Source organism: Bombyx mandarina, chromosome 01 (genome assembly GCF_030267445.1).
Source record: "Bombyx mandarina strain Sakado chromosome 01, ASM3026744v2".
Taxonomy (NCBI): domain Eukaryota; kingdom Metazoa; phylum Arthropoda; class Insecta; order Lepidoptera; family Bombycidae; genus Bombyx; species Bombyx mandarina.
Window position 1 is genome coordinate 15,415,033 of NC_143208.1, and position 27,838 is coordinate 15,442,870.

Consider the following 27,838-nt stretch of genomic DNA (forward strand, 5'->3'; position numbering starts at 1 on the left):
ACAAAATTCCGATATTATGCCAATAGTGCCCTTCACGGAATTCAGCTACCAAACCTGGTATTCAATCTTAATGTTTCCGTGAATGCCTTGATTCTAGACCAACACTGACCGTTTCATTGATTATAAGTGAAATAAAGGTAAATTCTGATATTTGAGGTAGTCTAATTATTTTTAAACTAAAACATATAATAATTGATAAGCCAACCGCGCTGTTTATTTTTATGATTGCCTTTTAAATTATCTAGACAATGCACTTTCTAACTTCGACCTACTTTAGGTAGCGTTCTCCCTTTTAAATTTATATTTAGATTAGTAAAGCCCGGTCACGTTGCTGAGGTCATCGTCAATCATGTGAATATTAAAAAAAAAACAATTTCGTCCTGACAACTACAAACACGACGAAAAATAAATCGCTCGAGCCGTTCTCAGGGGATGCTCAGTCAAGTATGTATAAATCGTTTTTTACATTTATTGCACTTTAATACTAAGAAAGTTTTGATAGTGTTTTGATAGCCCAGTTTCGTCTTAAAAATAGGTTTGACGCCAATATATCATTACGAGTCGCGTGCTTGACGCGCAACAAATGAATAGACAAGCCGCTATGTTTTAAAAAAAAATTACAATGCACTAGCAATAGAATCATGTAATGAAATCAAACCAGTAACAATTATAAGCAAGCTCTTACATTACCTACAGACAGACCTATGTAATTATCCCTAATTTTTGTTTTTTTTTTTTTTTTTTTTTTTTCCTACCTAAGCTGAGAGCCTTGAGAGGCTATATCAGCGTAACCCTAACTTTAGTAGGTGAGCTCACGGGGCTCAAACCTGACGATGTTGCTAACACGAACCCTAGCAAGAGTCGTGCTTCGCAGAATCTACCACCGGATCGGAAACGCGACCCACTGAGAAGATCCGGCGAGAAACTCAGTGGGCTGTGTCTGAGAGTTAATTTACTCGTCGAGCCCTTCGTCGCAAGCGACGGGTTCGACGAGAACGGTGACCGGTGCTTGAATTACCTAAAAGCACCGTTAGTGGATCGGGTGGATCCGAGATGACGTGTTTTGGGCGACGTCGACTGCTTTCCATTCTGTCCGCAGGATCGGGAATGTAGTTACCGGCGGCCACGATGAGAGGGTTCTCGTGTCGTGCCGCTTTATCGAAGTGGCGCATGGACGCCGACTGCAGATACTTACTGATGGACTCTAAGTCCAGGTCGTCATGGAGGTCGACATTCCTGACGAACCACGGGGCTCCGACGGCTATCCTGCAAAAACGGGATTGAATGATTTGAAAGGATTTTAAGTGTATGCGGGCCGCGTGAGCGAACACTACACTTGCATAGGTCATGACGGGGCGTATGCAAGTTTTGTAGAGTGTCACCTTATTTCTAAGGGACATTTTACTTCGCCTACATATCATCGGGTAGAGACGTCCTAGAATGAAGGCGGCACGGTCGCGTACCGTCTTAATGTGGGGGCGGAATGTCATCCTACTGTCGAGGGTGACGCCTAAGTACTTGACCTTCGGGGCCCACGGTATGGGCTGGTCGAACATCGTGATTGGGCGAACGGCGGGGGCGGGGGTGTTGACGCGCCTAGTCGGGAGAGGGATGCTCAGCGTGGTGTTCGGAGGGCGACCCCTTTTGAAGAGCACCGCTGTGCTTTTCGTGGGGTTGATGTCGATGCGCCACTTCCGGAACCACTGTCCCATGGTGGTAGCTGCGGTCTGAAGTCGTCGATGAAGCAACGCCTTCTTCCTACACGAGTAGTAGATGGCGGTGTCATCGGCGAAGAGCGCCAGATGGGTCTCCGGAGACCGGGGTATATCGTTGATATACAAACTGAATAGTAACGGGGAGAGGGCGGAGCCTTGCGGGACTCCGGCTGTGACGTGACGGGGCCGGGAACGCGTTCCCTCGACTCGATATCGGAACGAACGGTTCGACAAGTAGTCTCGTATGATGAGCACGAGTCTGTCTGGCACTCCCATGTTATACAGTTTGTATATCAAACCGTTGTGCCAGACTTTGTCGAACGCCTTCGCTATATCGAAGAAGAGGGCTCCTGTCGGAATGGTAATTTTTGTGACGCGCCACACTAGCTTGCTTGTTTCTGTTGTGTGGCATTCACGAGTTCCGCCTTGAAGGGTAGGACAGACGGTTTACGATATAATTGAGATTTCAACCTCATTTTACGAGTTCTAATTTTAGCCGTCCGTGTGAACACAAAGTTGCTATACCTACGTAGTCGAAACCTTGGAAATTGTAAAATGGACTGAATAAACGACAAAAAAGCGCAAACTTTCACTGTTTTTAAATTTAAAGTACTGTTATAAAATACACACTTATAAATAACTGGTTAATTAATTGAACTTGAAACTTTAGCATTAGAAATTTAATTCGGTTAAAATCGGCTACGAGTATAACGTCATTCTTAGTACATGTGTGAAGCATATTGGCTAACATAGGCGCGTTTCCGTTATGATCATCGAGTGACTTCGGGTAAACATTGTATCATGCTTCTCGTGACGCATCGCGCCGCTTCGCATTATACGAAATAAATATTACGAAGAAATAAATATGTATACGTAATAAAAGTAATGTTTAAGTACATTCTGTTAGACTAAGGTAAGGGCAGTTTGAGAATGATGTACTACATAAATCATATGATTTTATCTATATTAATATATAAATCTACAGTGATTTTTACGGATGTTCCGTTATAATTACTGAAATATGCATCCGATTGACTTGAAACTTGATATCCATGTAGAAAATACATGTACTTAATAGATAGGCTAATATTTATATGAGTGTTGGACTTCCTAATAATAATTACAATAAATAATAACGTTAATTTTAAATGCCCAGCGAAGCGGGCGAGTACGGCTAGTCGTGTATATATAGGTAGTTATAGTTCGAGCACGTATATATAGTAAGTATAGCTGTGATTTTTTTTATTACTTAAATGGGTGGGCGAGCTCATGACCCACTTGGTGTTTAAAGCGGTTACCGTGGTCCATAGACATCAACAACGTAAATACCGCCACCCGCTTTCGTTCTGAGTCTCCGTTTTTATACTAGAACGGCTGCCCCACCCTTCAAACAGAAACGCATTACAGCTTCACGGCAGAAATAGGCAGAGTAGTGGTATCTTACCCGTGCGTTCTCACAAGACGTCGTATGTTATTCTTACACCGTGGATGTCATTCGTCAACTTTTGTTAAATACGTATTTCATCAGGAAAATTGGTACCTGACTGCGGGATTCGAATACGGGCAAAGTCGCGTCGCTAGGTACCTACAAATAGAACTGGCATCTTATCCTTTAGGCCACGGCGTCTTTAAAATTGTATAGTCTTCTTTTATTGGAAAAATTTTCTTCGGTATTGGCGAGCCGTAGACAATAAAAAACTACTTTTACAGTTTAATCTAGCGTTTTATAATTGTAAGTTTTTCTTAATAACTTAAAACTATAAGCACTAATTGTAAGTGTTTAAAGTGTTCTTTGTCACGAACCACCGAGGTTGTTATTTCGTGACATTTGAGTATTTTGCTAACCGTCGTTTATTTTTCTATAAAAATTTCTTCTGGACTTTCACGTTTAATTTCACACAAAACGAACTGAAATGATTTTGCTTGAATTGAGTTTAAATCTTTAAAAAAAATGTAAGAAAACAAATTCGTAATTTTACTTTTTTTTTGGTTTGCATGCATATATTATGCATGAATGTGCTTACGGCCCACCTGGACAAATGAGGGTATCGGAGTCTACAGACACCAAATGGATTTTAGTTTGACAATTGTGCGTGCTAAGAGGTATTCAAATTTTTTTTAAATCATTCATAATCTAGATAGAGTGTATCGATATCAGACATATATAAATACAATTCGAATAAAACGCATCATACATTTTATTCGTAAAATTTCAGTTCTTACAGATTGCTTTTTTTACTTTCTTCATAAAGCATTTTGACAGACAATTTAATAATAACTAATTAAAAAATGTACCTAAAATGGTCGCGTAACCAAATACCTTGAAGTTTAAAGGTCAAAGTTCAAATTATTGTTTATTTGGAATTAATATCGCTATGAGCTTCGATGACCGCATAAGCACAAAGACCGTGACCTAACTAACTAATAAACTAAATAAATAAATGATATATTATGTTATAGTAAAATGTTGAATCAGAAAAGTGTGAGCGGGTTGAGTGTGGGTATCCGTTTGGTTGGTTGTGTTCATAGCATTACAGCGACAGTAACCACAGGAGTGGCGTATAGTCGATTGTTTTCGATGGTAAATAACAAATATACATTATACAACAATATAAACGAAGAGAAAGAGCCTACATCCTATCTAACAAATGGTCACCAATTAATAATATACCTAGTAAGTATAAAATCGCGGATTTTAATTTACTTCACCTACATATCAAATCCAAAGTAAGTACAAATATACGATTATTAAATCCATTTTTCTTGCCAATTTGATGCAAACGGACCAATATTACTTTGATGCTAAGGTCGAAAGTTAGTGTTAACTAAGCGGTAGATTGTGTATCGCCAACTTCCACTATTGTTTTTTGTTTACTTTAGTTTTCGGGCGACCATGGAGCTCATTTTTTAGATCAACATTTACCAGATCGGAAGCGTTCAAACCAACAGCAAATCGTGCGTTTTCTTGTAGTGTTCACTCCGTACACGTCATTATTGTTGGGAGACGTTTGTGCGGAATTGCCACCGCGACAGAACTCTTATTCCACAATTACTCGTACTAGTGGTCCCGCAGTAGTCGAAATTCGACTATAATTAATTGAAATTATAAGTTTGAACATTATTATGGTTATATTGTCAAAGACTATTTATTATACTTCTATAATCACAGATTTCGCCAAGACTACACTATAGCCAAATAATATTAAAGGTAAACAATATTAACCTATTTTCAATTTGACCACCGTTTTTGACAAACTAAAGTTTGACAATAAACAAAGAGTATATATACATATGTGTGTGTGTGACAAATACATGCCAGTGTAATGTTTTCTTTATTGATTTAATGTATCTTTTATGCATTCTTTTTTAAAAATATTAGCATTGTGCACTCTTTCTCTATATATTCTCTATAAGTGTGGGAAATTTTATATTCCTCCATCCGCGCAATTTTCGTAAAAAGGGGTACAAAGTTTTTGCTTCACGTTTTTTTTTTTTTTTTTTTTTTTTTTTTTCCTACCTAAGCTGAGAGCCTTGAGAGGCTATATCAGCGTAACCCTAACTTTAGTAGGTGAGCTCACGGGGCTCAAACCTGACGATGTTGCTAACACGAACCCTAGCAAGAGTCGTGCTTCGCAGAATCTACCACCGGATCGGAAACGCGACCCACTGAGAAGATCCGGCGAGAAACTCAGTGGGCTGTGTCTGAGAGTTAATTTACTCGTCGAGCCCTTCGTCGCAAGCGACGGGTTCGACGAGAACGGTGACCGGTGCTTGAAGTACCTAAAAGCACCGTTAGTGGATCGGGAGGATCCGAGATAACGTGTTTTGGGCGACGTCGACTGCTTTCCATTCTGTCCGCAGGATCGGGAATGTAGTTACCGGCGGCCACGATGAGAGGGTTCTCGTGTCGTGCCGCTTTATCGAAGTGGCGCATGGACGCCGACTGAAGATACTTACTGATGGACTCTAAGTCCAGGTCGTCATGGAGGTCGACGTTCCTGACGAACCACGGGGCTCCGACGGCTATCCTGCAAAAACGGGATTGAATAATTTGAAATGTTTTTAGGTGCATAGGTCATGACGGGGCGTATGCAAGTTTTGTAGAGTGTCACCTTATTTCTAAGGGACATTTTACTTCGCCTACATATCATCGGGTAGAGACGTCCTAGAATGAAGGCGGCACGGTCGCGTACCGTCTTAATGTGGGGGCGGAATGTCATCCTACTGTCGAGGGTGACGCCTAAATATTTGACCTTCGGGGCCCACGGTATGGGCTGGTCGAACATCGTGATCGGGCGAACGGCGGGGGCGGGGGTATTGACGCGCCTAGTCGGGAGGGGGATGCTCAGCGTGGTGTTCGGAGGGCGACCCCTTTTGAAGAGCACCGCTGTGCTTTTCGTGGGGTTAATGTCGATGCGCCACTTCCGGAACCACTGTCCCATGGTGGTAGCTGCGGTCTGAAGTCGTCGATGAAGCAACGCCTTCTTTCTACACGAGTAGTAGATGGCGGTGTCATCGGCGAAGAGCGCCAGATGGGTCTCCGGAGACCGGGGTATATCGTTGATATACAAACTGAATAGTAACGGGGAGAGGGCGGAGCCTTGCGGGACTCCGGCTGTGACGTGACGGGGCCGGGAACGCGTTCCCTCGACTCGATATCGGAACGAACGGTTCGACAAGTAGTCTCGTATGATGAGCACGAGTCTGTCTGGCACTCCCATGTTATACAGTTTGTATATCAAACCGTTGTGCCAGACTTTGTCGAACGCCTTCGCTATATCGAAGAAGAGGGCTCCTGTCGGAATGGGCTTCACGTATTAATATGTATATAGATTTTTATCGTGTTCATATTGATGAGAAAAATGCAAATGTAGTGAAAACAAAACACTAATCAATAAACAAATGACTGAATCACAACATACAATTCCATATTTCCAAAATTATTTTCATTTGAATTTAGAATTTATTGCCAGCTATAACATAACATAAATTCCGTTTGTCAAAGGGCCTGTATTGTAAAACAATAACTTCATAGGTAATGACTTATTATTGCTATATCATATATGTGACGTTCTCCTAAAAATTACTAATCCCTAAAAAAATCCTGTCGTTCACAGAAAAATAACAAGCACAAGACTGAGATACTTACGCTCATTGTTTTTATTATTATTTCGCAATTGCTGAGTTGCGAATGTGTGAGATAGCTTGTTGTTTATTTTTAAAAAAAAAAACTTGATCATCTATAGTTAGTAGTGATATTGCTCAAAGAATGTTTGAACCATGATTGCGATGACTAGGCCACACGTGAAAAGGTAAACAAAACCTCTCATAATATCTACTCGCATATTGATTTTGTTATTACTTAAACACGTGTCGTTCTTAAATACGATTGACATTTAATAAATGTAAATGAATTTATAAACAGAAAGGCAAATTGTTTGTAGTTTTAAATTGAATAGACAGATTATAGAAAAATAGAAATCGCAAAGTCAAGCGTTTCTATAGTTACTCAAAGGCATTTGAATTAACAGTGCATTAAAAGACATCGTGACCTAAAGCGAAAATGTTTTCTAAGTCGTCTAGATTAAGTCTATTTTTTTAAATTCCCGGAGAGTGACAAACGCCTGCGTAGAACGAGACGCGTCTGGACACGAGAGCCAGTGATCGATTTTACATCTCTTCAGGATGTCGTAATTCATTGCGTTGGAAAACTTTAACTTTATGATGGATAAACATACCGAAAAGAGGAATCAGAGGAATCAGTCGGAATGGGTAGACAGACGGCTGAATATCTTTTCATATATTACTTTAGTGACGTCAAAGAGGCAGACTGCATTAAGCTGCGCTTTAAAAAGAAACATCAGGAATCTTATTAAAAGATATTGCATAACATATTAGTTTTGTTGCAACAGAGACTCCTGTAGTGAACAGTTTTCGGAGTTTGCATATTTTTCCAAAGGACATTCATAAAAGCAACCCTTTGATAATTTATTAAGTAGCTACAAGTGTGTTAAGCCACACCGAACATTGACAGGATAATGTCAGTTTGCCTATAACAATCAAGCATGTGGCACTACAACTGAGTTTATTTAAACTATGGTATTATAGAATTATTCAAAATCATTAATCTTTTTTTGGGTGCTTAGACGGGTAAATGAGCTCTTTTTTTTTTTTTTTTTTTTTTTTTTTTATTGCCCTTGTAGGCAGACGAGCATACGGCCCACCTGATGGTGAGTGGTTACCGTCGCCCATGGAATTCAGCAATGCCAGGGGCAGAGCCAAGCCGCTGCCTACCGCTTAATACTCTCCACAAGCCTCGTTTGAAGAAGGACATGTCATAGCGCTGTCAGCGCATGTCATAGCTCACAGCCTAATGGTTACGGGAGCCCTTTTTTTCTACCTATTCTAGTAGCATCGAGGGGTTATTCTAGATCACCGAGCTAGTAGGTGAGCTCGCGGGGCTCAAACCGAGTGTTGCTAACACTGGCAATGCTTCGCAGAATCTACCACCGGATCGGAAACGCGACCCACTGAGAAAATCCGGCGAGAAACTCAGTGGGCTGTGTCCATGGGTACGGGAGCCCATAGACATCAACAAAGTATGTAAATTCCGCCACCAACCTTGAGATATGTATTCTACGTCTTATAGTTCAAAGGCAGTCGCCTTTCAAGCCAAAACATATTACTGCCTCACGACAGAAATAGACATCAATATTTTGTCAGAAACATTGCTGCTAGTACCTTCAACATTGTAAAGTTTCAATGTGAATCTGAAAAATGATGTCCGAACCTAGAGAAGGCGAATCTACTGATCAAACTATTCAAAAGATACCGAACACAAAGCTCTGTTCTTTCACAAAACGAAGTGTTAAGAAAAAAGGGGCTAAACGCATGTTGAGTAACTCACTTTGATCCCTTTCTGTAGTTAATTAGAATGAATATTGACTGTTGCAATTTAAACTATAAGTCCTTATTATTATTATTATTATACTCGTAGTATTTTCGTAAACATTAGCATGTAAGCGAAGATTTGACTTTAAAAACATATGATCGGTTTTTATTTAATAGTCGAATCATATCTACATTTCTACTTTTCAGAATATTTTATTTGATCTTCAATAGATTTAGGAGGCTGGCGTTAATTACACATTTGATAACTTTTCGAACAAGAACCTTAATAACGAATTAAGTATTGATATAAATAAATAAGAAACTTTTAAAAACATTTCAATAAAACTTCTTTTAAGACATCTAAAAACCTAAGGATACTCTACATTATGTCTTCTAAAAATATAATAGCTATGTATTTATATATAACTAGCTGACCCGGCAGACTTCGTAGTGCCTCAATCGATAAATAAAATACCTAAACTTTTGTTAACAAAAGGAATCCGTCCGACGGGGGACACATCTAAAGATAAACAAAATTGTTATTTTTATTTAATTCCGGGCCTTTTCATATTTACCTACCTTTTAAACCTTTTCTGGACTTCCACAAATAATTCTAGACCAAAATTAGCCAAATCGGTCCAGTCGTTCTCGAGTTTTAGCGATACTAAAGAACAGCAATTCATTTTTATGTATATAGATGGGTGACCCTTAATATTTTATTTAAGCGCCTCCGAAGGAGACGCAGCAGCTGAGGGGCAGCTGCTTCACGAATGGACGAGAATCGCGATCCGCTGAGAAGAGCCGGCGAGAAACTCTGCAGGCCTAGGTTCATGTATTATTTCGGTTAGAGTTCGACGAGTACGGCTACCAGGATTGCTATGCCCGTTCCTGAAAGAACTGCAGGCTTCGATGTTGGTTGTCGACGGTGACTGGCTCCTCTGTGGGCCAGAGTCGGGGAAGCGACTTATACTTCACGTCTTAAAGTGGATGGCGGCATACACATTACGATCTTTATGAGTTCCAGTAACCACTTAACACCGGCTCGTTCACCGGTCTTTGCAATAAGAAATCAAATACTAGGTATAACTATTACAGATATAAATTACGTATAAAGTATTTTCTACGTATTAATTTCGCTTTTTTTATTGTCATAATTTTATTTTCGACATTTGAATGCTTTCCAGTTTTCGTGTCAGTCGTCCGTGACCACGAAAACTAAAGTGTTATGCTTATAAACATTAAGCTCGTTTTATTAGAGAATCGAAAAAACTCCGCCACGATAAAGATTTATACGACAGCGACAGCGCGACAGATTCGTTGCCGATTCATTTACCGACTCTATTTCTTAGAAAAAGTTAGGGAACTGTTTTCAAGAACGTTTACTTTTTGAATATTAAATGAGACCTGCGGTCATTTTAATTTCGTGTTTTTTTCCCCTACTTTATCGTTAGGAGGTTATTCTCAATTAGGCGCGGATCGGCAAGTGAGCTCAACCTGCGAGGACTTACTAGCACTAACCTTAGCAAAGACCAGTGCTTCGCTGAATCCGGTCAGAAGAAGATACAGCGAAGCACTGGTCGGAATTACGAACCAGTGAAGAGATTTGGCGAGAAACTCACTGAGTTGCGTCTATGGGCTAGGTTGTATGTCGGTAGACGATTTCTTGACAGTAATTATTGCGAAGTTTTGTAGAAGACTCTGAATAAATAGGTGACATGCTTGGATTCTTCTCTTTTCATATTTTATTTTAAATTTGATGTCAAACCCAAATATAGACATTATTAACATAAAACGCATGTTTACTCTATTGAACGCTGCGTAGGGTCACTACAGAGTCAAAATTCAATTTAGGATCATTGTTTGTGAAATATATGAAACAAAAATTCTATTACCCTTTAATATGGTCGGCTTGGAATACTTTTATGCAATTCATTTGTTTAGATATTTATTTCTAGTTAACATTAGTATTATGTTGTATGACTACACCTTTTTTAAATAAATAAACAACAGCCTACAAGTCGCACCAAATGCTATCTGCACCAAAATAATTTTTTGAAAGTAAAATAAAATAAATATACTTTTTCATGTAGAAATGTAAATAAATTGAAGAAGCACATTGGTGTCAACCCTAAACGACACGTGTTGAAACCGGACAAACTAGCTATTTGCTTTGATCCGACTTACTCCTCGTAGATGTCACATTTTGAATATTAATTTTTGATCATTAATTTTTTACGTGGATTTTAATAACTCCATATTGTTGGCCACATCGTTCATCAATAAATTAGTACGGTTTCTTGACATTCAACAGGTTGATTAAAAAAGACAAAGCGATTAAACATACATATGTATGTATGTAGAGCTACGAATATACTTATCATTTATTCGTAGATATAGAGACGATTTTGGATTGTCATAAAATATTTTGATAATAAGTGTGTATTTCAGTGACTTAATCTTTCGGTACTGGAGATTAAACCGTAAAAGTAGCTTGAATAATAAACGAATAAAATCTAATACATTTTTTTTAATTTTAAATGAGTTATTAAAGATGTGAAATTTGCCTTTCATAAAATGCGCTACGGCACAATGCTGGCTTTCCTGCGATCTTGTATTTAATTGTTTCAAATCATAAAACTACCACCATGGTTTGTGAATTTACATTAATGAAGTGGATCGTGTTTTTAAATAGAATCACAATGTAAATTTAACAAAAATTAATATTTCATTTTAAATTCCGTGTATTTCGAAATAGAACAAGCACTTAATTAGGTGTGTAATAAATTGATACTCCTGCATTAAATCGATCTATTATTATCTAATAATATTAAAAACGATTATAAAAACATCATATTCTTTGTTGTTCTGTAAAATCTATAGAAGAAATAAAATAAAAAAAACCCATAAAATAACGTTACTGGACTATTTGCAAACAATGGTGCATTGTTTACATAGCTACTTTTCTTTACAACGTCTTGGATTCTAGTCGGAGAAGAACAGTGTTACTTTAAAACCATCGGTAATATTTATTAAAATATTTTGAAGATAAATCTCATGAAATTTATTAAGTTAACATTACGAAATGACGTCTTCGATGCAACTAATAAATTATGTTAATTTATTCAGAAGAATTATTCTTTGATTTTGAATTTAGTAAATCTATAAAGCAATATTCAACAAGGAAAAATTACCAATGTAATCACAAAAACTTTTATTTCTATAAAATGCATTATTTATTCACAATATTTAGTAATTGTGTATTTATAGGTAGGAAAAGTGCTACGGACAACCCGCTACTTGGCTAATAGAACCACAATGTGTATTAAGCCAAGATGTCCCTAAATATCAATTTTATCAATATCTAATGTTTCAAAAGTGATAAAAAATTAATATTATCTAGAATAATAAATTCGCAGTGCTCTAAATAATCTAAATAAGCATAACATAATTAAAAGGGTGTCCTAATAGAGATTTATACTACCACGCATAACTAGTTATGGGCTTATTACTGAGTAAGTATTTGTCTTCTAATTTGATTTCTCGATTTTCCATCATCTAGTGATTTATGATTCCGAGCGGTTAAATCGAATGGCGATGAAGTTGTTGTTCCCCCAGAGAATATTTTCACGTTGTATTTCCCGCTGTTGAGTGAGGCATACTCGTCATACGATGGCAGCTTTGCTTTTGTTGTAGGGTTGAGATACAAATCGAATATCGATTGCGTCGACGCTTTAACTACCGGAGCACGTGTAGTACTTATTATTCCATTTTTGTTCACAGCAGAAGGAGTTAATTTTGATTTCACTGTCGGTGAACGTTTTGTAGTAGACGGAACCAATGTACTATATTGCGAATATGCAAAGCGCGCCTCAGGTCTCGCAGTAGCTGAGCTGAATGTTAAAATGGGCTTTGGCGTTGTAGTTTTAAATGTAAACGTTGAAGAGTCGGTGTTTCTTGATATAAATGAAACTGGACTAAAACGAGATCCTACTGCAAAAATTGGTTTTACAGTGGTTGTAAATGTTTTTTGGGTTGGTTGAATTGTTTTGGGTTGCGAAAATAAAAACCCATTGTTTGTGAATGGGCCCAGATCGCCAATGGTATTTGTGGTACCCTGAGACTTTTGAAACTGTGATGAAACTGTTATAGGTGTCCAGTATTTAGTTGTTATAGCAGTTGTGGGCCTCGTTGTAGTGCTAGTGATGTAAGTACGTAAGGTTGTCGGTGTTGTCGTTGCGACTGTAGAAAATTTCAGATTTGCTAAGGTGCTTTGTTTTGCTTTTGGTCGGAATTGATCCGTTTCCAACGTTCGCCAAGGCACAACTGGAGGATAGTATTTTGTTGTAGAAGTGGTCGTCGATATGGTGGACTTAGTTAATACGTCTGATTCTTTCTCGAAAACAGGCAGTTTCAATTCATCTATATTTTCAATCTTGTAATCCTTCCAATCACCTTTTCCTTTTTTGTAGTCCATTTGTTTTCCATAACTCGCCCTATATATTTCACTAATTATCAGATATGGAGGCAATTGAGTATTGCTTTCTGGATATCTGTTGATGGATCGAGTCTCATTCCTTTGGAAGATATCATCATAAAACGTAGGAAACGATCTGATTTCACTTCGTACAGGAGCTGTATTATATTTCGGTTGGTAATCACAGTCGACGACATATTTTTTTGTGTTTTGCTTGCAATGTTGAGGATATACGACCCAGGCAAGAAAACCGTTACCTTGAAGTCTGGTATGTTCTTCGTGTATTTGCAAAGCGCATTGTAAATCATCTTTTATGTCTTCGTTTCGGAGCGAAGAACAAGGTAGACCGCAAGCCTTACCAGGCCCACACCAATAAAGCTCGCTGATTTGGAAAATACCGTGATCGCCGCTGTGCGGGTTGTTGGCGGCTGTGTCGAAGCGCGATTCGTGAAATGCGATGCAGACCCAAGTTGCGATGTCGCCGTGGTCAACTCCCAAGCTCATGAGCTCTCTTGCCAACTCGCACCTTTCGTAGATACGGGCAACTGTTAAAGTGAACAGCGCACAAGTCCACAAACACACACACGCGACTCGGATCATCTCAAAGCACGTATGAACAAAAGTCGCGTGCGCGCATCCTTTTTTACGTGAAGGCCTCCCGCCGAGCGCCACGCTCAATCTGTGTAGAGCCCGTATATTAACTGTTATCTTAATTAGTTTAGTTTATGCTGCCGAGCATTTGGACTATTGACAAATATAATTTTTCCCAGGCGGTGTAGTATACGAGTCAGTGGTCAGTCTATGACGGAACTTGCACTCACCATAGTGAGCTACGTGGTTTACCTTGGATTTATATAATCATACCGCCTTACCAGAGGTGTCCAACTAATGCTTATAATAAGGAAACCTTGCAAGCAGCGTGTTCCTAATTTATCTCTTTGTACAATGTATAATTATGTTTATTGACCGGTTTTTATGTAACAACGAGCGTCTTGATGTGTAAAGGTCAACATTGTCATGACCTTTGTTGTAACATGATATGTCTAGTATTTTTAATTTTAGGTTAAATCTCAGAAAATGCAAATTATTAAAGTATTATTACGGCGCATAAAATGTGTTTGTATTAAAATTATGAGCACTATGCTTTAATTTAAATTTTACATTTTTAATTTGTATTATAAAATATGTTCAACATTCCAATAATAAAATGCTTCACTCGTAGTAATTCGGAACCTCTGATAATGTGTAAACATTATGAATCTGTTTCCGACGTAGGTCAAAAGGTGAAACGATGGCCTCTGTTGTCTAATTTACGTTCAAGTAATATTTCAACAAATCGTAAGTCATCACGTGTTTTAATAGAAATCAAGAGCTTATATTAAGAGTATAATAGGCTAAAAATACTTAATTGAGATGTTTTTTCTATACTTTTGTAATTACTTGTGGCCCGGAGGCCTTTCCAGTTTCATCAGGACGGGTGGGCGAGCAAAGGCTCAGCCAGGAGGGTTGAGATTTGGTAACAGCTGCCTGAGCGCCTCCGAAGGATACCTAACAACTCAAAAGCGACTGCTTCGCGAATGAATCTACTACCGGTTCGGAATTGCGACCCGCTGAGAAGATCCGGCGAGAAACTCAGCGGGCTGATGTATGGGTTAGGTTACACATCGACCTCTTTGTCGAGTTCGACGAGTACGGTTACCGGGGTCCCTAAGCCTGCTCCTAGTGTTAGAGCTAAAGGCGTCTGATATTGAAGTAAAATAAACAGTTAAATTCGGTTTCACACTGTCAGAAAAAGAACAATTTACAAAAGTACGAATTCGAACCCAAAGAAAGCAGTGTTAGCATTGGATTCCAATTAAATGTTGTCAAATGCAAGCCCAGTTTCAGAACGACCCTCGACTCGGTATGAAAAAAAAGCATAATCCACGAACCACGAACGTTCTGATTATCTTTCGCACGGAGTACCCTTCGAAACGCGCGGAGCTGGATTTTCTTTCGATAAAATCATTCTTAATAAGTTTTTGAATTAAGAAATTTAAAAACATATTTTGTCTCTCCAGTTTTCTTTTTCATAGTTATCATCCCTATTTTTCGTACAAATAACATTTAAATCATAATTGCCATGGCGAGAAACCGCTGCATCAAAACTCATTCCTTTCAAATTAAAAATCTCTTTCAAATTAAATTGAAAAAATTTCTGAGTAAAAATTTTCTGAACGAGCACATTTTTCAATTTGCCACAAGATGAACTTAGATTAGGTCGCAGTAAATATTAAAAGTTTTTGGTTCAGCTACCTTAGATGGTTTGTTGAGAGTTTGTTATTTTTTCTCTTTCATAGTTCGCTCACCATTTCAAAAACATCTAATGGAGACTATTTGGCTGTAAAGGTGACGAGTGTCTTCCATAATCTACATTGAATTCTATCGTTAGTTGCTGGATAGTGACATACGACGGACCAACAATAACACTAAAATCTTGAATATGAATAGAACCGAAGCTTAAGTCTAGTATCGAAATCGGAATCTGTAGTATCACAAACGAGAAGATCAAAATAATGTAAACAGAGAATAATTATACAACGCTATATTAAGTACATTATTACTTACCGGAGCAAGTAAATAATTCCATAGTTCCTCGCAACAAGCAACCATTCTCTTGAGTGATACCTTTAGTCACATTCAAACAGTAACATCCATCTTCATTATCCAAAAACCACTCATTGGCCGAAAATCTCTTTGTGGGGATACCTTCGTACTCTGTATCGTACTGATAGCGAAGCTCCACCGATCTGAAAAAATAAACTGGAGTTCAAGAATATTCAACGGTTAAAATTACGTGGTAGCCTCGTCCTTTACGATTGCCGAAATTACATGGTATACAATAAAGAGTATTAAACTGAAATAGCTTCCCTTCCTAATACATGTGTAAAGTATAATATTACTAAAAAAACATTGAAACTAGAGTAACAGAAACTTTCTAGTCTTTGAGTTGTAACTTAAAAACGACCATGGCTCAGCCGTTGTCAATCATTTGTTTCAAATTTAATTCCAATTCTACCCTGATCTTTGAGGCAATTTAGCGTAGGAACCCATGCAAGTTTTGTATCAATAAAGCCTAGACGCCGTCCTGCCATAAAATCGATAGATCAGAATTCTCACTATACAAATATCTAGTGTACGATGGAATGTATCGAGGAAAGTAAACTTTTTGAATATTAAGAAACACTAAGCCTTGCAAACTATCGGAAATTTGTTGATCGTTCATCTTCTTCTAAAATTCGCATCAGAATAAGATAAAACAGTGGCCAGATGAGCAGTGGCTTAAAAATTATGCTCGAGATGATTTAATAATGATTGTGTTTTCATAATAATGAATGAAATGGATACCGGATAACGTTTTCTAGTGATGCCAGCTGAGATCTATACTAATATTATAAAGAGGAAAGATTTGTTTGTTTGTTTGTTTCGAATAGGCTCCGAAACTACTGGACCGATTTGAAAAATTCTTTTTCCATTAGAAGCCGACATTGTCCCTGATTCATCAGGGACAATGTCGGCAATGGCCGATGTTCACATAGGCTACTTTTTTGTTCAGCCTATGTTCACATAGGCTACTTTTTTTTTATTTTTTTTTATGGTTTTTTTTGGTTTCTTGTGTGTTTTGATGTTTCCGAAGCGAAGCGAGGGCGGGTCGCTAGTTAATAAATAAATGTTAAAACTCCGAACAACGTGCGCTCGTTTTGTTTGTTTTGTAGATATTATGTAGATATTAGTAGTAAGTATTACGAGAGTACAAGAGCCTATCGGTTCATCTCAAACGAAAGTCTTTGACTAGTGTGTGTTGTCAGCAATAAAATACGATACTTAGACATGGTCGCTCCCTAAGGGCTTTATCAGAAGGCTCAAAGTCACCCAAAGAAAAATATACCCGAAGTTTCAGTGCGCTAAGTTTCCCTGCGCGAATCAGAAATGAGAAAATTCGCAGGAGAACTAACCGAAAGTAGGTCTGGTGCACATACACTGTCTGTTACAATTTACAACCTGTGATTTTAATATGAATGTTAATTTTACGAATGATGGTAAAACATTATTGAATTCCGTAATAAACCAAAGGGGAAAGGGGTGACTAAAAATCAGCGCTGTTCGATTCATTTACTTTGAACAGCATTAGCTGGGCCACCTCCTTTTGCCTTTTTAATTTTTCTTTTCTTTTATTTATCTAAATGTACATATTAGTCTGGATCGGTATGAACGGCAATCATATATTGCCGTTTATTATTATTATTTTATTATTATTAAAGAAGGTAAACCAACGATGGCATTTAATATCACCGAGGCCACCTTTTATTTTTAATATCGAAGTCCGTTAAGTATTCAATTACTAATAAGTACTATTCAGATAGCGGACAACTAGAGCTGCGGATGACAAATTGAATATTTGAATGGGTCGGTCAGGTATTATCTACATGTCCACCGTAGACAATCAATGACCCGGTTTGTTGGTGTTGCAGTTAAATTATTAATTTTATTCTTTTTTAAGAATGTTTTACTGAATATGTAATTTTAAACTTTGAATAAAGGAAAACATAGCTGAAGCTTAGGAAATCGTCTAATAGACTTTTTTTATGAAACTTCAATTTCAATCTTAGAAATATTCACACTTCTAAAAGTTTATTAATTACTATTGAGTTATTTGTTGAACATTTTCGTTTCCAATGTTTATCATTCGTTGTTATGTTGTCTAACGCATGCGCAAAGTTTTTTGAAAATGTCAATATATTAGAGAACACGTATAAATTTGTACAAATTTGACCCACGTAAATAAATTTGAAGATAATGTAGCCTTTTAAGGCCACGTATCAGTGAGAGATTTTTATCGGGCGAGGAATAAATTATCAGAGTAGAACTTTGAACAAACGGCCAGTCCCTTTATATTGCAGTAACATATTATGTATGAAATGTGGTGTTGTGTTCTGATCGACACAAGCATTTACGGAGAGGTTGTTGAACTATGCTGATCTGAACTACGTTTTATAATTGGTAATACCTGGGGTTTATCATTTTGAATTCATTAAATTTAATGGTCCTGCTGTTTATGTTTTTTTTTAAATAAACTTTTTTCGATCAACGTATTTTAAACGCTTTTTAGAATGCAAAATATGATTATGATCGACTTCTGAGTATTTTCACAATTTTTATATTATTCGGAATTAAAACTATTTATCCCACATGGTGGTGGGGTCAGCTTTCATTACTTTACTGCTCTACTTCGCTCTGTCTTTGACATCTTCATCAGCAACATTTCATTCCCTTTTGTCCTTCAGCACTACATCATTCCACCTTGTCTTGGGTCTACCTCTAGATATCTGACCGGTGAGGTCGAGCAGTAGTGACAAACTTCCGACATAAAAAAAAAAACTATCTAATTGCAAATTAACAGATGGAATAATATTATGTTTTGAGTGTTGTTAGAGAGGTGCTTTATTATACATCATCATCATCATCATCATCGGCCTTTATCTGCCCACTGCTGGCCTTCCCGAATGCCTTCCACAGAATGCGGTCCTCCGCCTTCCGCATCCAACGACTTCCCGCCGTGCGCACTAAGTCGTCGTCCCCCTGGTTGGAGGACGCCCCACACTTTGTAGCCTCCATTCGAGGGCTTTCCTCCCCCACCTGGCGTCGCTGGCTCGACAGATGTGACCGGGCCATTGCCACTTTAGCCTGCTAACTTTGAGAGCTATGTCGTCGATTTTGGTTCTTCGTCGAATTGCTTCGTTCCGGATTTTGTCCCTTAATACCGAGCATAGCTCTCTCCATCTCCATGGCGAAATGATTTACTAGGGTTTTTGGGGCGTTGTCAAAAGGAACACTGGACCGGACAAAGTAGCAATGATTGCGAACTAGATCAGAACAGCATGTCGGTAGCTGTCCACTAGCTCTGAAAAGTCCATCCAAATCTCCATAAAAAGCCATTCCACTGAGCTCTTATTCCTGGAGATGTGACGGAAAACTTTGATTGATAATAGTGGTTGCAGACAGACTCTTATTTTAGAGTACCTTTATGATGAAGTTCTTAGTACGAATCGTCATAAAATGGAGCAGCAGTGTTCATACATACATTTACGGATTTAAATATTGATTTAATTTATAATGTTTTATTGTCTCGTACTCTACTGATCATTCATGTGAACTACGATGCGATTACGTGATTCTTTAAGCGAGTTCGCTCTTACAGTTGCTTTTAGTAATAAAAGAACCATTGAAATACAAACTGTTGAAGTTCGACATTTTAATATTTTTTTTCACTACGTATTTGCTTAAAGCATAAAGGGCTATTCCAGCTACGACCAGACGGAGACATTTCAAGTAACTTTATCATGAGATACCCCGACATTTCGGTCTCAGACGGTTTCTGCAGTAACGAAGGATATAAGAAATCACTTGCTCTCACATATTACTTATGTGTGTTCCAATATTTGCGAGGACGACGAGCACACTATAATATGTTCCGTAAATTTATCGCTGATTTTATTCGAATCCGATTATTCAAGAATTTGTTGAAGTATAACGTAAATTTAGAGCACAAGAAGGGGCGCGATATGCGAAGAATGGTGACGTCTTATGAAGGGCACCACCACCCGAACTGATGACCACGACCACTCTACCAAAAGCGCAAACGACTAAGAAGAGGAAGAACGTAAATTCTAAATAAAACTTTTACAGAAGGTGGCAACAAAATATAATTTACGGATCTGAAGAAATCTGAAGAAAAGGACAAGGCGATTGTTATTTTGAATTACGAATATGACAAGCTGATGATCTTCCACTGAAAGGGCGATACTGCCCAGTAGACGACAAGTGGGATTTCAGTAAGGTCTTCACCTGATCAGTCCAGCGCATGGGGGTTCGTTCACGAGATCTCTCACCATTGACCATTATATGTATATGCAAGTTTATTTGTAAACCTTGTTAACGCAATTCAAGCTTCAGCGTATTTTCTCTATTCTATGATAACTACCGTCGCAGTTTTATTATCTTTATTTTGTTTACCATCGATTTCAGTTAGAAATTTTCCTACACCTACATATGTTTTAGTTAAAATAGTATATACGAAGCGTGTCGAAGTATTTTAATAAGATTTTACTCTGCAAACAAACTGACAAACAAGTTCATTTCGCAAAAAGCACTCAAGCAATGAGACGCGCTTGAAACTTGTGGGAAGTATTCTACGATAAAATTAAAGTTAGTTAATCTCGTCTCTTCAAAGCGTATACCTGCGCTGGCATGACTAGTTCGCAACAAGCTCGATGCAAGAGTTCTCATAGGAAACCTTTGAAACTTAAAAAGAAAATTTATAAGTCGTATTAGAGGCAAGACTTATACCTACTTTTTACTTCACTCGCTATTTTTTATTTCTTTTTAATTTGAGTCTGCCTTAGTAGAGAAGCAAGCAAATCTTATACTTATTGTGCCTATTGAAATTGAGAATCGAACAATTCTTAATTTCCAAAATTGCGGCATCTTCTTGCCTAAGCTTGTCTAAATAAAATAATTTCATTACATATAATCTCATATAAAAGCAAAATGTATGACACTGTCTCTCAAATATAAACACTTTTTTTAAAGGTTAGATGGGTGGACGAGCTCACAGCCGACCTGGTGTTAAGTGGTTACTGGAGCCCATAGACAACTACAACGTAAATGCGCCACCCACCTTGAGATATAAGTTCTAAGATCTCAATATAGTTACAACGGCTGCCCCACCCTTCAAACCGAAACGCATTAAACTTCACGGCAGAAATAGCCAGGGCGGTGGTACCTACCCTTGCGGACTCACAAGCGGTCCTACCACCAGTTTACACATATTACGAATTAGCCATCATGCATTGTGATTGATTGTATTTTTTCAGCAGTACTTGTATTTATAGAGTAGTCAAAATTAATCATATTATCGACTATTTACTTTTAGATATTATTGTCATCTACGACTGTTTGCCTTTTTTATTTAATGAGAATTATGTACTAAGGTAGTCGGTTTAGTAAAATCTAAATAAATTATTGAAATACCACGACGGTTGGGGCCACCGGTGCGGACATTTATTTGTTCTTATATGACAAATTAAATACTAAATATAAGAGAAATACTTATAAAAACGATGCGTCGCTCTTGGCGGTTGGATTTGAAAGAGAAATAGTGTCATGGCGGAGGTCGCTCACTTTTTTTTATTGCCCTTGTAGGCAGACGAGCATACGGCCCGCCTGATGGTGAGTGGTTACTGTCGCCCATGGACTTCAGCAATGCCAGGGGCAGAGCCAAGCCGCTGCCTACCGAAAACTGTCACTGACACTTTGACGTTCAGTATTTCAACCCAGTTTAAAGTCTGTAAGGTTCTGATGAGAGAAACAAAGCCATGCCAACGCAGAGACAATACGTGTTAATTAAAAACAGATTACAAATAGTTAGTCGTAAAACTGAGAACATGCCTTCACTGTTTAAACTCTTTCAAACTTCAAGGAGCAGCCAAGTATAATACCTATAACACCTGTCTCTTCAATTATCGCCTAAAGAGATTTTACTATTGAAACTTTATGATTTAGTTAGTTCAGTACCTACAAACGTGTTGGTTCAAGTTTAAAGTTTCTCGTTTAATGTATTCAGTGTGTGTTGCGTCTTACGTCGCGTGTTTCGTATTGAGACGAGTATTACGAAAGTTCTTGCAGCACAGGGTTTCAGATAAAGTACGAAGTTCGCAGATTTGGATAGATGGAATGGATTTATACAAAACAATATCTGAATTTTGTTACCCAAATGTATTATCGAATGGGTTTAATCAAAATCAGCAAAACCACTGGAGCAGGCAAGTCGAGTGAGGGTCATCAGGGGGTACCGTACGATCTCCCGAGAGGTCTGTTGATCGGTGGAGGCGTACTGCGCGTCATTTGGCGTACGCTATCGGCGACACGGCGTGTACTCCTTCCGGTTTACGCAGGTCCTCTCGGGGCATGGCTGCTTCGGGAGGTACCTGTGGAAGGTCTGCAGGAGAGAGCCACATCCGGGTTGTCACCAGTGCGGGCATCCGGACGATGACGCTCAGCACGCACTCGAAGCGTGCCCGGGTTGGGAGCACTCGCGGTGAGATCTCATCGCAGTGCTGGGGAGGGACCTCTCCTTGCGGGCTGTGATCGCCCGCATGCTAGAGGACCAGAATTCGTGGGAGGCCATAGCCAGATTTTGCGACCTGGTCACGGCGTTCCGTGAGGCCGAAAGGGAGTGGGATCCCTCTTCGGCTCCTCAGCGAAGAAGGCGGGGTGGGCGACGTGGGCACGATGCTCCCGTTAATCTCCCGTAGGGGCTGTTGGGTACCGGGTGACGCCCGGTGCTCTGCTGACGATTCCGTGGTGAGGCGGAGCAAGGTGGCTTCTGTGCGCCGCTCACGGTGTGTCTCCCGAGACGACATCTTGCGGGATCTTCCCGGGGATGGAATCCCGTCCATTGTCCATTTTGCAATCTCACTTCTGTATAGAACCGTCGTACGTCAGTAAAGTATATTTTCACGACGATCTAGGTCTCGAACCAAACCGTACCTAAGTGTAAAAAATCAGCGTCGGAACGCTACTTTGTTACAGCGATGCGACACAATAGCCATTTAACATGGCCTAAAGCGGTCACTACAGTTGCCAGCTAATATCTACACCCTAGGTTTCTAGAAACATCCTATTGATTGCAGTTCTAAGCCTAGTTATAGCCATAGGAGAGGAACTCTTCGAACTCATCGAAGTAGTCAATGTGACACTTAGCCCATAACATCATTTGGTTGAATTCCTCGCCTAATTTCCTCGGCGGTATACAATTTCAATTTAGTAGTAGATGAACTCTCAAAGTAGCTGCCCTTGATATATTAGGTTTCCTTCGGAGGCACTCAGGCCGTTGATAGAAAACATAAGCCCTAACGACTGAGCCGTGCTCGTTCAAATCCGTAAGTCCTGCTAAAGCTGGACATCATGAACATCGAGCCAACGGCATCAATTAAAAAAAACAAACTACTTTAGCGAAAACTCTTGAACAGAACTCTCAGTGGATATTCTGTGATTTATACGATGAAAATAAAGTATTAAAATCTGTTTGAAAAGTTGTAAAATACACTGACCTACATATATCGGCGTTGAGTGCAAAAATACTGTTCCCGGTGTCGACGAATGGCGGGAATATGGCTGAATCAGTTCCTTTGATTGTATTGCAGATGCTCGGCTCTATAGACTCTCCTTCTTCATCGACTTCATCAACCCAGTATTCGAGGTTTGAGCGTTCATTGTAGCTCAAAATTCGGCCAAGATCAGTGTGGTCGTTAAGACCCCGCAACACTTTGTAGGGAGCAGTCGGCTTGTTTTGTTTCTAGGAATAAATGGTTTCATGTTATTAAATTTGAAATAGGAAATATACTATCCACATTTAACAATCACCAACTACTTACATAAGCCAAAACCGTAAATAGCATCGAACCGTCGTCCTGGCTCTCAATGTTCTGAGACGTTTCAGTCATGTTTCTGATCAAATTGCAGGCCACGCGGCTGATGAGGTTAGCGTCTTTGCACAGAGGTATTCCGTCAAAAAGTAGATCACCAACTCGAACGTCGATGATCGGGGCGTTATTATTTTGACCGAAGATTCCGTTCATGACCAATGGCAAGATGCTTACCATCTCTGGAAAAGCACTCTCAGCAACCTGAAGGATGGCCTGTAAATAATTATTGTAATTAAATTTTTTGTTCACTATAGACAAATTCTTAAATATCTACCATAGCTGGGAGTGCTTTATTATGCACAAAAAGAATATTAAATAGCAAAAAGACCTTATCTGTGGGTACAAAACAATCAGCATCAGAACGCTACTTCATGGCATCAATTCGAGGCGATAGTGCGTTTAATATGGCCGCCACTAACCACACCCCTGGTCCGAGCGGGACAGCAGTTAACCACCGTCGACGCCCCAGACACGACCTCATATGAACAACGGATGTACTCTCAGAACCTACAAATTCTATCAGTAGCAGCAACCAAATTACATATCACTTAGTTCATCGAACTAGTCGAATGCTGTGAGACTTAGTACCTACTTAGATTTAATCATTAGCTTATTGAGTTTTTGCCGAATTTTCTCAGCAGGGCGAGTTTTCTATCCGGTGGTAAAAGCATTCTAAAGAGAAGGGTCGCTGCCCTATAACCATTAGGCCTAGTTATCCTTCCAACGTAGATAACATGAAATTAAATCAGGAACACCGGAATACTTCATTTAAAAACCTTGGACATTTAAATATTACACTCTCAACGTCAAACCTCTCTGAAGTGCGTCAAATAATTTAAAATTCATAAAGGGTTTCGACATTAGTCAATATATTGCCATAAATTGTTTTTAATGCCTTGAATTATTCCTGCATGTTTTATTGAACGTAGCTTACATTTATTGTGATTCTCAAGAAATGATAATCGAACATTTAAGAAACCTCTTTGTTCCATATCTTTTTTAAAACATTTTTCATAAATACACAATTTCTAGTATTTTAGCTACTATGTCAACAATCTGCCATTGAACACCTGAATAAAAATGATTGTCACATTATTTCGATGTGATTTTACTTTATGCACTTACAAAATTAAGTGTTATTTCTAGCATAACAACTACCTACTTCTTTATCTATTAGTTTAAGACATATAAATCACTGAAGTATGTGATATAAAGTTATTCAATTTGCTCAATTTGTTTTGGTCACAATCAACATTGTTTTTTTACGAAAATTGCGAAAACATTCAGATTAAGTGATCGATTATAAAAATATTATCATTTTGAAAGAAATGAGTACGTCTTATCAAAAAAAGATTAAGGGTCTTTAGTTATTTTGTAATATTTTTGATTCACGTGAAGTCAGAAATGTGTTTTTTTAAATTTGTACATGATATATGATATTATCATTTATCATTTGATTGTACATGATATTAAATTAGTACAATGTTCAAAAATCGATGAATAGCACCATAGTCGTTTGACAACGAAAAACGCTAGTGTCGGAAAAATGGGAATAAAATAATAAACACGAGATGAAATCCTAAATTTAGTTTTAATATACTCGTATATCAAGAACATAATTGCTAAAATGTCATTATGATTTATGATGAGACAATAACACTACATAGTTAACAGTGGCAGCCATATTCCAAATTACAGTTACAACTAAGGTTCAACTGAATAACTCGTGTCAATCGGTTTGTTTTTATTTATTTAAAAAGCCTGTTTGTTAAGCATTTCTACATTGTTAAACTCAAGTAATGCGGAAACATTGATTTGTGCTATGATAATCACCTAGCCAGTACCTAGGTAGATTATAATTACCTTACTAAACAGTCGTTTAACCGGTTAGCTTTTATTGTCAACATCATCAACATCACATAAGTAGTAAAGAAATAACGCAAGGCTATAAATAGCAAACCTTATATTTTAAAAATTCCCATTGCTTTTGGTATTCTGTGAGAAAAGTTAATAAAAAATAATGTCAAAACAATGAAAGGAAGAATAAAAAGAAAATAATTATTTTCTAATCTTTCTTAATCTGCCAATTTAATTAGGAAAAAATATATTCTAAGAGGATTATTATAAAGCTTAACAAATATTAAATTCTTCTCGAAATCACATGATTTGCTTTTTTCTTTTTCAAATTGCTTAAAGTGATCATCTAAAAATAATCTATTTTATAAGAAGACCTTTTTAGAAACTAGGTTTAATTTCACTTGGCTGGGATACCGAATTAATGTTTGGTGTTCTGAGAGTCATTCGGATAATTAAATGAAGACTGCTTATTCCGAGAACGATCAACAAGAATTAAGTACGATTTTTGTACGTGAACCGAAAATTGGTTCTTATCAAAACAACAACAGTTTGTGAAGTAAGTACGCACGTACGCATTATCTTTAATTAAAAAAATCAAAGTGATTTTCATTCAACAACGCCTTCACAGACACTTTCAATCCGTCATTGCTTTAGTTAGAACCACGGAATAGATAAATAAGGTTGGAATGGTAATGTAGGCGGGGCAGGCGTGCCACGGTTATGATTCTACAAACATAACTCGACCGATTCTTTCATTCACCGCGTTTAGTGCGCTTCGGACTACTTGGGCGAACAGATCTCTGCTTTATAATGCCGTGTTGTGCAATTATAACTTGTAAAACAAAAAGTCAGACCTCAAGTATAGAGCGAGGAGGTATATCTTTCGTTCGGTAAGTCGAAATTACCATTTAATTACAATATTATTTGTCTAAAACATAAAAATATACTGAGCATTATGAAATTCCAAACATTAACAATATTATTGCAACAAGTTATAAATAGCATACATTGCGCGATGTGTACTCGCCCAATGCACGCAATGACCAAGTCAGCTTCCAATGTACTACATGCATTGCGTTCTCTACACTTCAATCTTTGAAATTTCGGCCTTTGCCCTGATTGGACGGCGCTAGTTTGTCGATAGTGAGGTGACCATGTGGTGAAATAAAATCATCGACAGAATTCTCGACTATATTTATTTACATTTGACATGGATAATTTTTGTATTTTTTTATATTTAATTAATGATACCTAGTATATTCTTAGTGAGACGTATTTTGAGTAAAATAAATATGTATTATTATTATTGAATTATTATCATTAAATTAATGTGAAGGTATAATATAAAGGGACATATAGACCTCTCATTTACGGGTATTTACTATATTGTCTAAGATTTATTAAAATACATATAAGTAAAATGCTATTTGACTTATGCAATAAATTAAAAATTTTAGGTTTCCTAAAGAACCTAAGGCCAGGGAACAATGGATTGACGTGACAGGTAGAGGAAGCTGGAGACAAAGACGAGTACTTTTTGCTCTAAACATTTTACTGAAAATGATTTTACCATAAAAAAATCAGAATACACTTAGTTTTGAAAAATTCATTCGCAATTAATAGCAAGCGCCAACTGCTTAAAAAATACGTTTTATTCCAGAGACAGTGACTGTTTGTAATTAATAAAAGTAAAATATGTAGTTTTTTTTTCCAATATTTATTTCTTGTTTCATTTTTCCTCATTCATTCATCAGATAATTTATCGATAAAGAATATCGGTTTTATCAAGCACTAGCGTGTATGAACATTTTTATTGCATTTTTGCGTGTGTGAGTGTGTATGCCTACGGGTGTTTTGTGCTAGTTTGCGAACGAATATCTGTCCTGAGATTTATGTGTGGGTGTTTTTGTTGTGTGCGAAATACTTGTAATCATAGTACGTGTATGTGTAGAAATTAAAATAGTGGGGATGAAGCGGTGACACTGGTTCTAATACAAAATTAGAGCAAAGGCCTTTCCAACCTTATTTATCTATTCCGTGGTTAGAACAATATATCGTAATTACCTAACAGACTACACTAAGTAAGATGCATTTTTTTAATTATCACCTTGAGCACAGTGAACTGGGTTAAGAGTTAAGGGGAAAACAAACTCTGTAATTGTTATCATTTAATATTATGTAGTTCCATCGTCGTCTGCGGATTTAGAGAAATAATCAGTGATCCCTCATGGGTTACATTATTTACGCTTTCAAAATATACTCCTGGACCATATGTAGACTGGTGCTCCAGGGGATGGAATTGTTTATCCCCTCCTCTGAAGTGCCCGTTGGGGGTCGCAGCAGACCCTGGTATAACAATGCCAGCAGGGATGCTG

The 27,838-nt window shown here is 37.9% G+C and overlaps 2 protein-coding genes across 2 annotated transcripts in view; both read right to left on the reverse strand.

Annotated features, from left to right (window-relative positions):
- Snmp2 (sensory neuron membrane protein 2) overlaps positions 1–27,838 on the reverse strand; it is a 51,682-nt gene that overhangs the window by 12,461 nt on the left and 11,383 nt on the right. The window contains exons 4-6 of the mRNA XM_089733573.1: positions 23,556–23,819; positions 23,232–23,476; positions 15,688–15,869 (exon numbers count right to left, since the gene is read on the reverse strand). Of these exons, the coding sequence (XP_089589699.1) occupies positions 15,688–15,869; positions 23,232–23,476; positions 23,556–23,819 (691 nt within the window). The remainder of the gene's footprint in view (positions 1–15,687; positions 15,870–23,231; positions 23,477–23,555; positions 23,820–27,838) is intronic.
- On the reverse strand, positions 11,803–13,848 carry LOC149503598 (uncharacterized). The gene has a single exon (XM_089730866.1). It carries the CDS (start codon positions 13,678–13,680, stop codon positions 12,112–12,114), a length of 1,569 nt encoding a protein of 522 aa, XP_089586992.1. The 5' UTR covers positions 13,681–13,848; the 3' UTR covers positions 11,803–12,111.

Excerpts from the sequence above, each read along its gene's own strand:
- LOC149503598 (XM_089730866.1), bottom strand. The coding sequence starts at position 13,680 with ATGATCCGAGTCGCGTGTGTGTGTTTGTGGACTTGTGCGCTGTTCACT.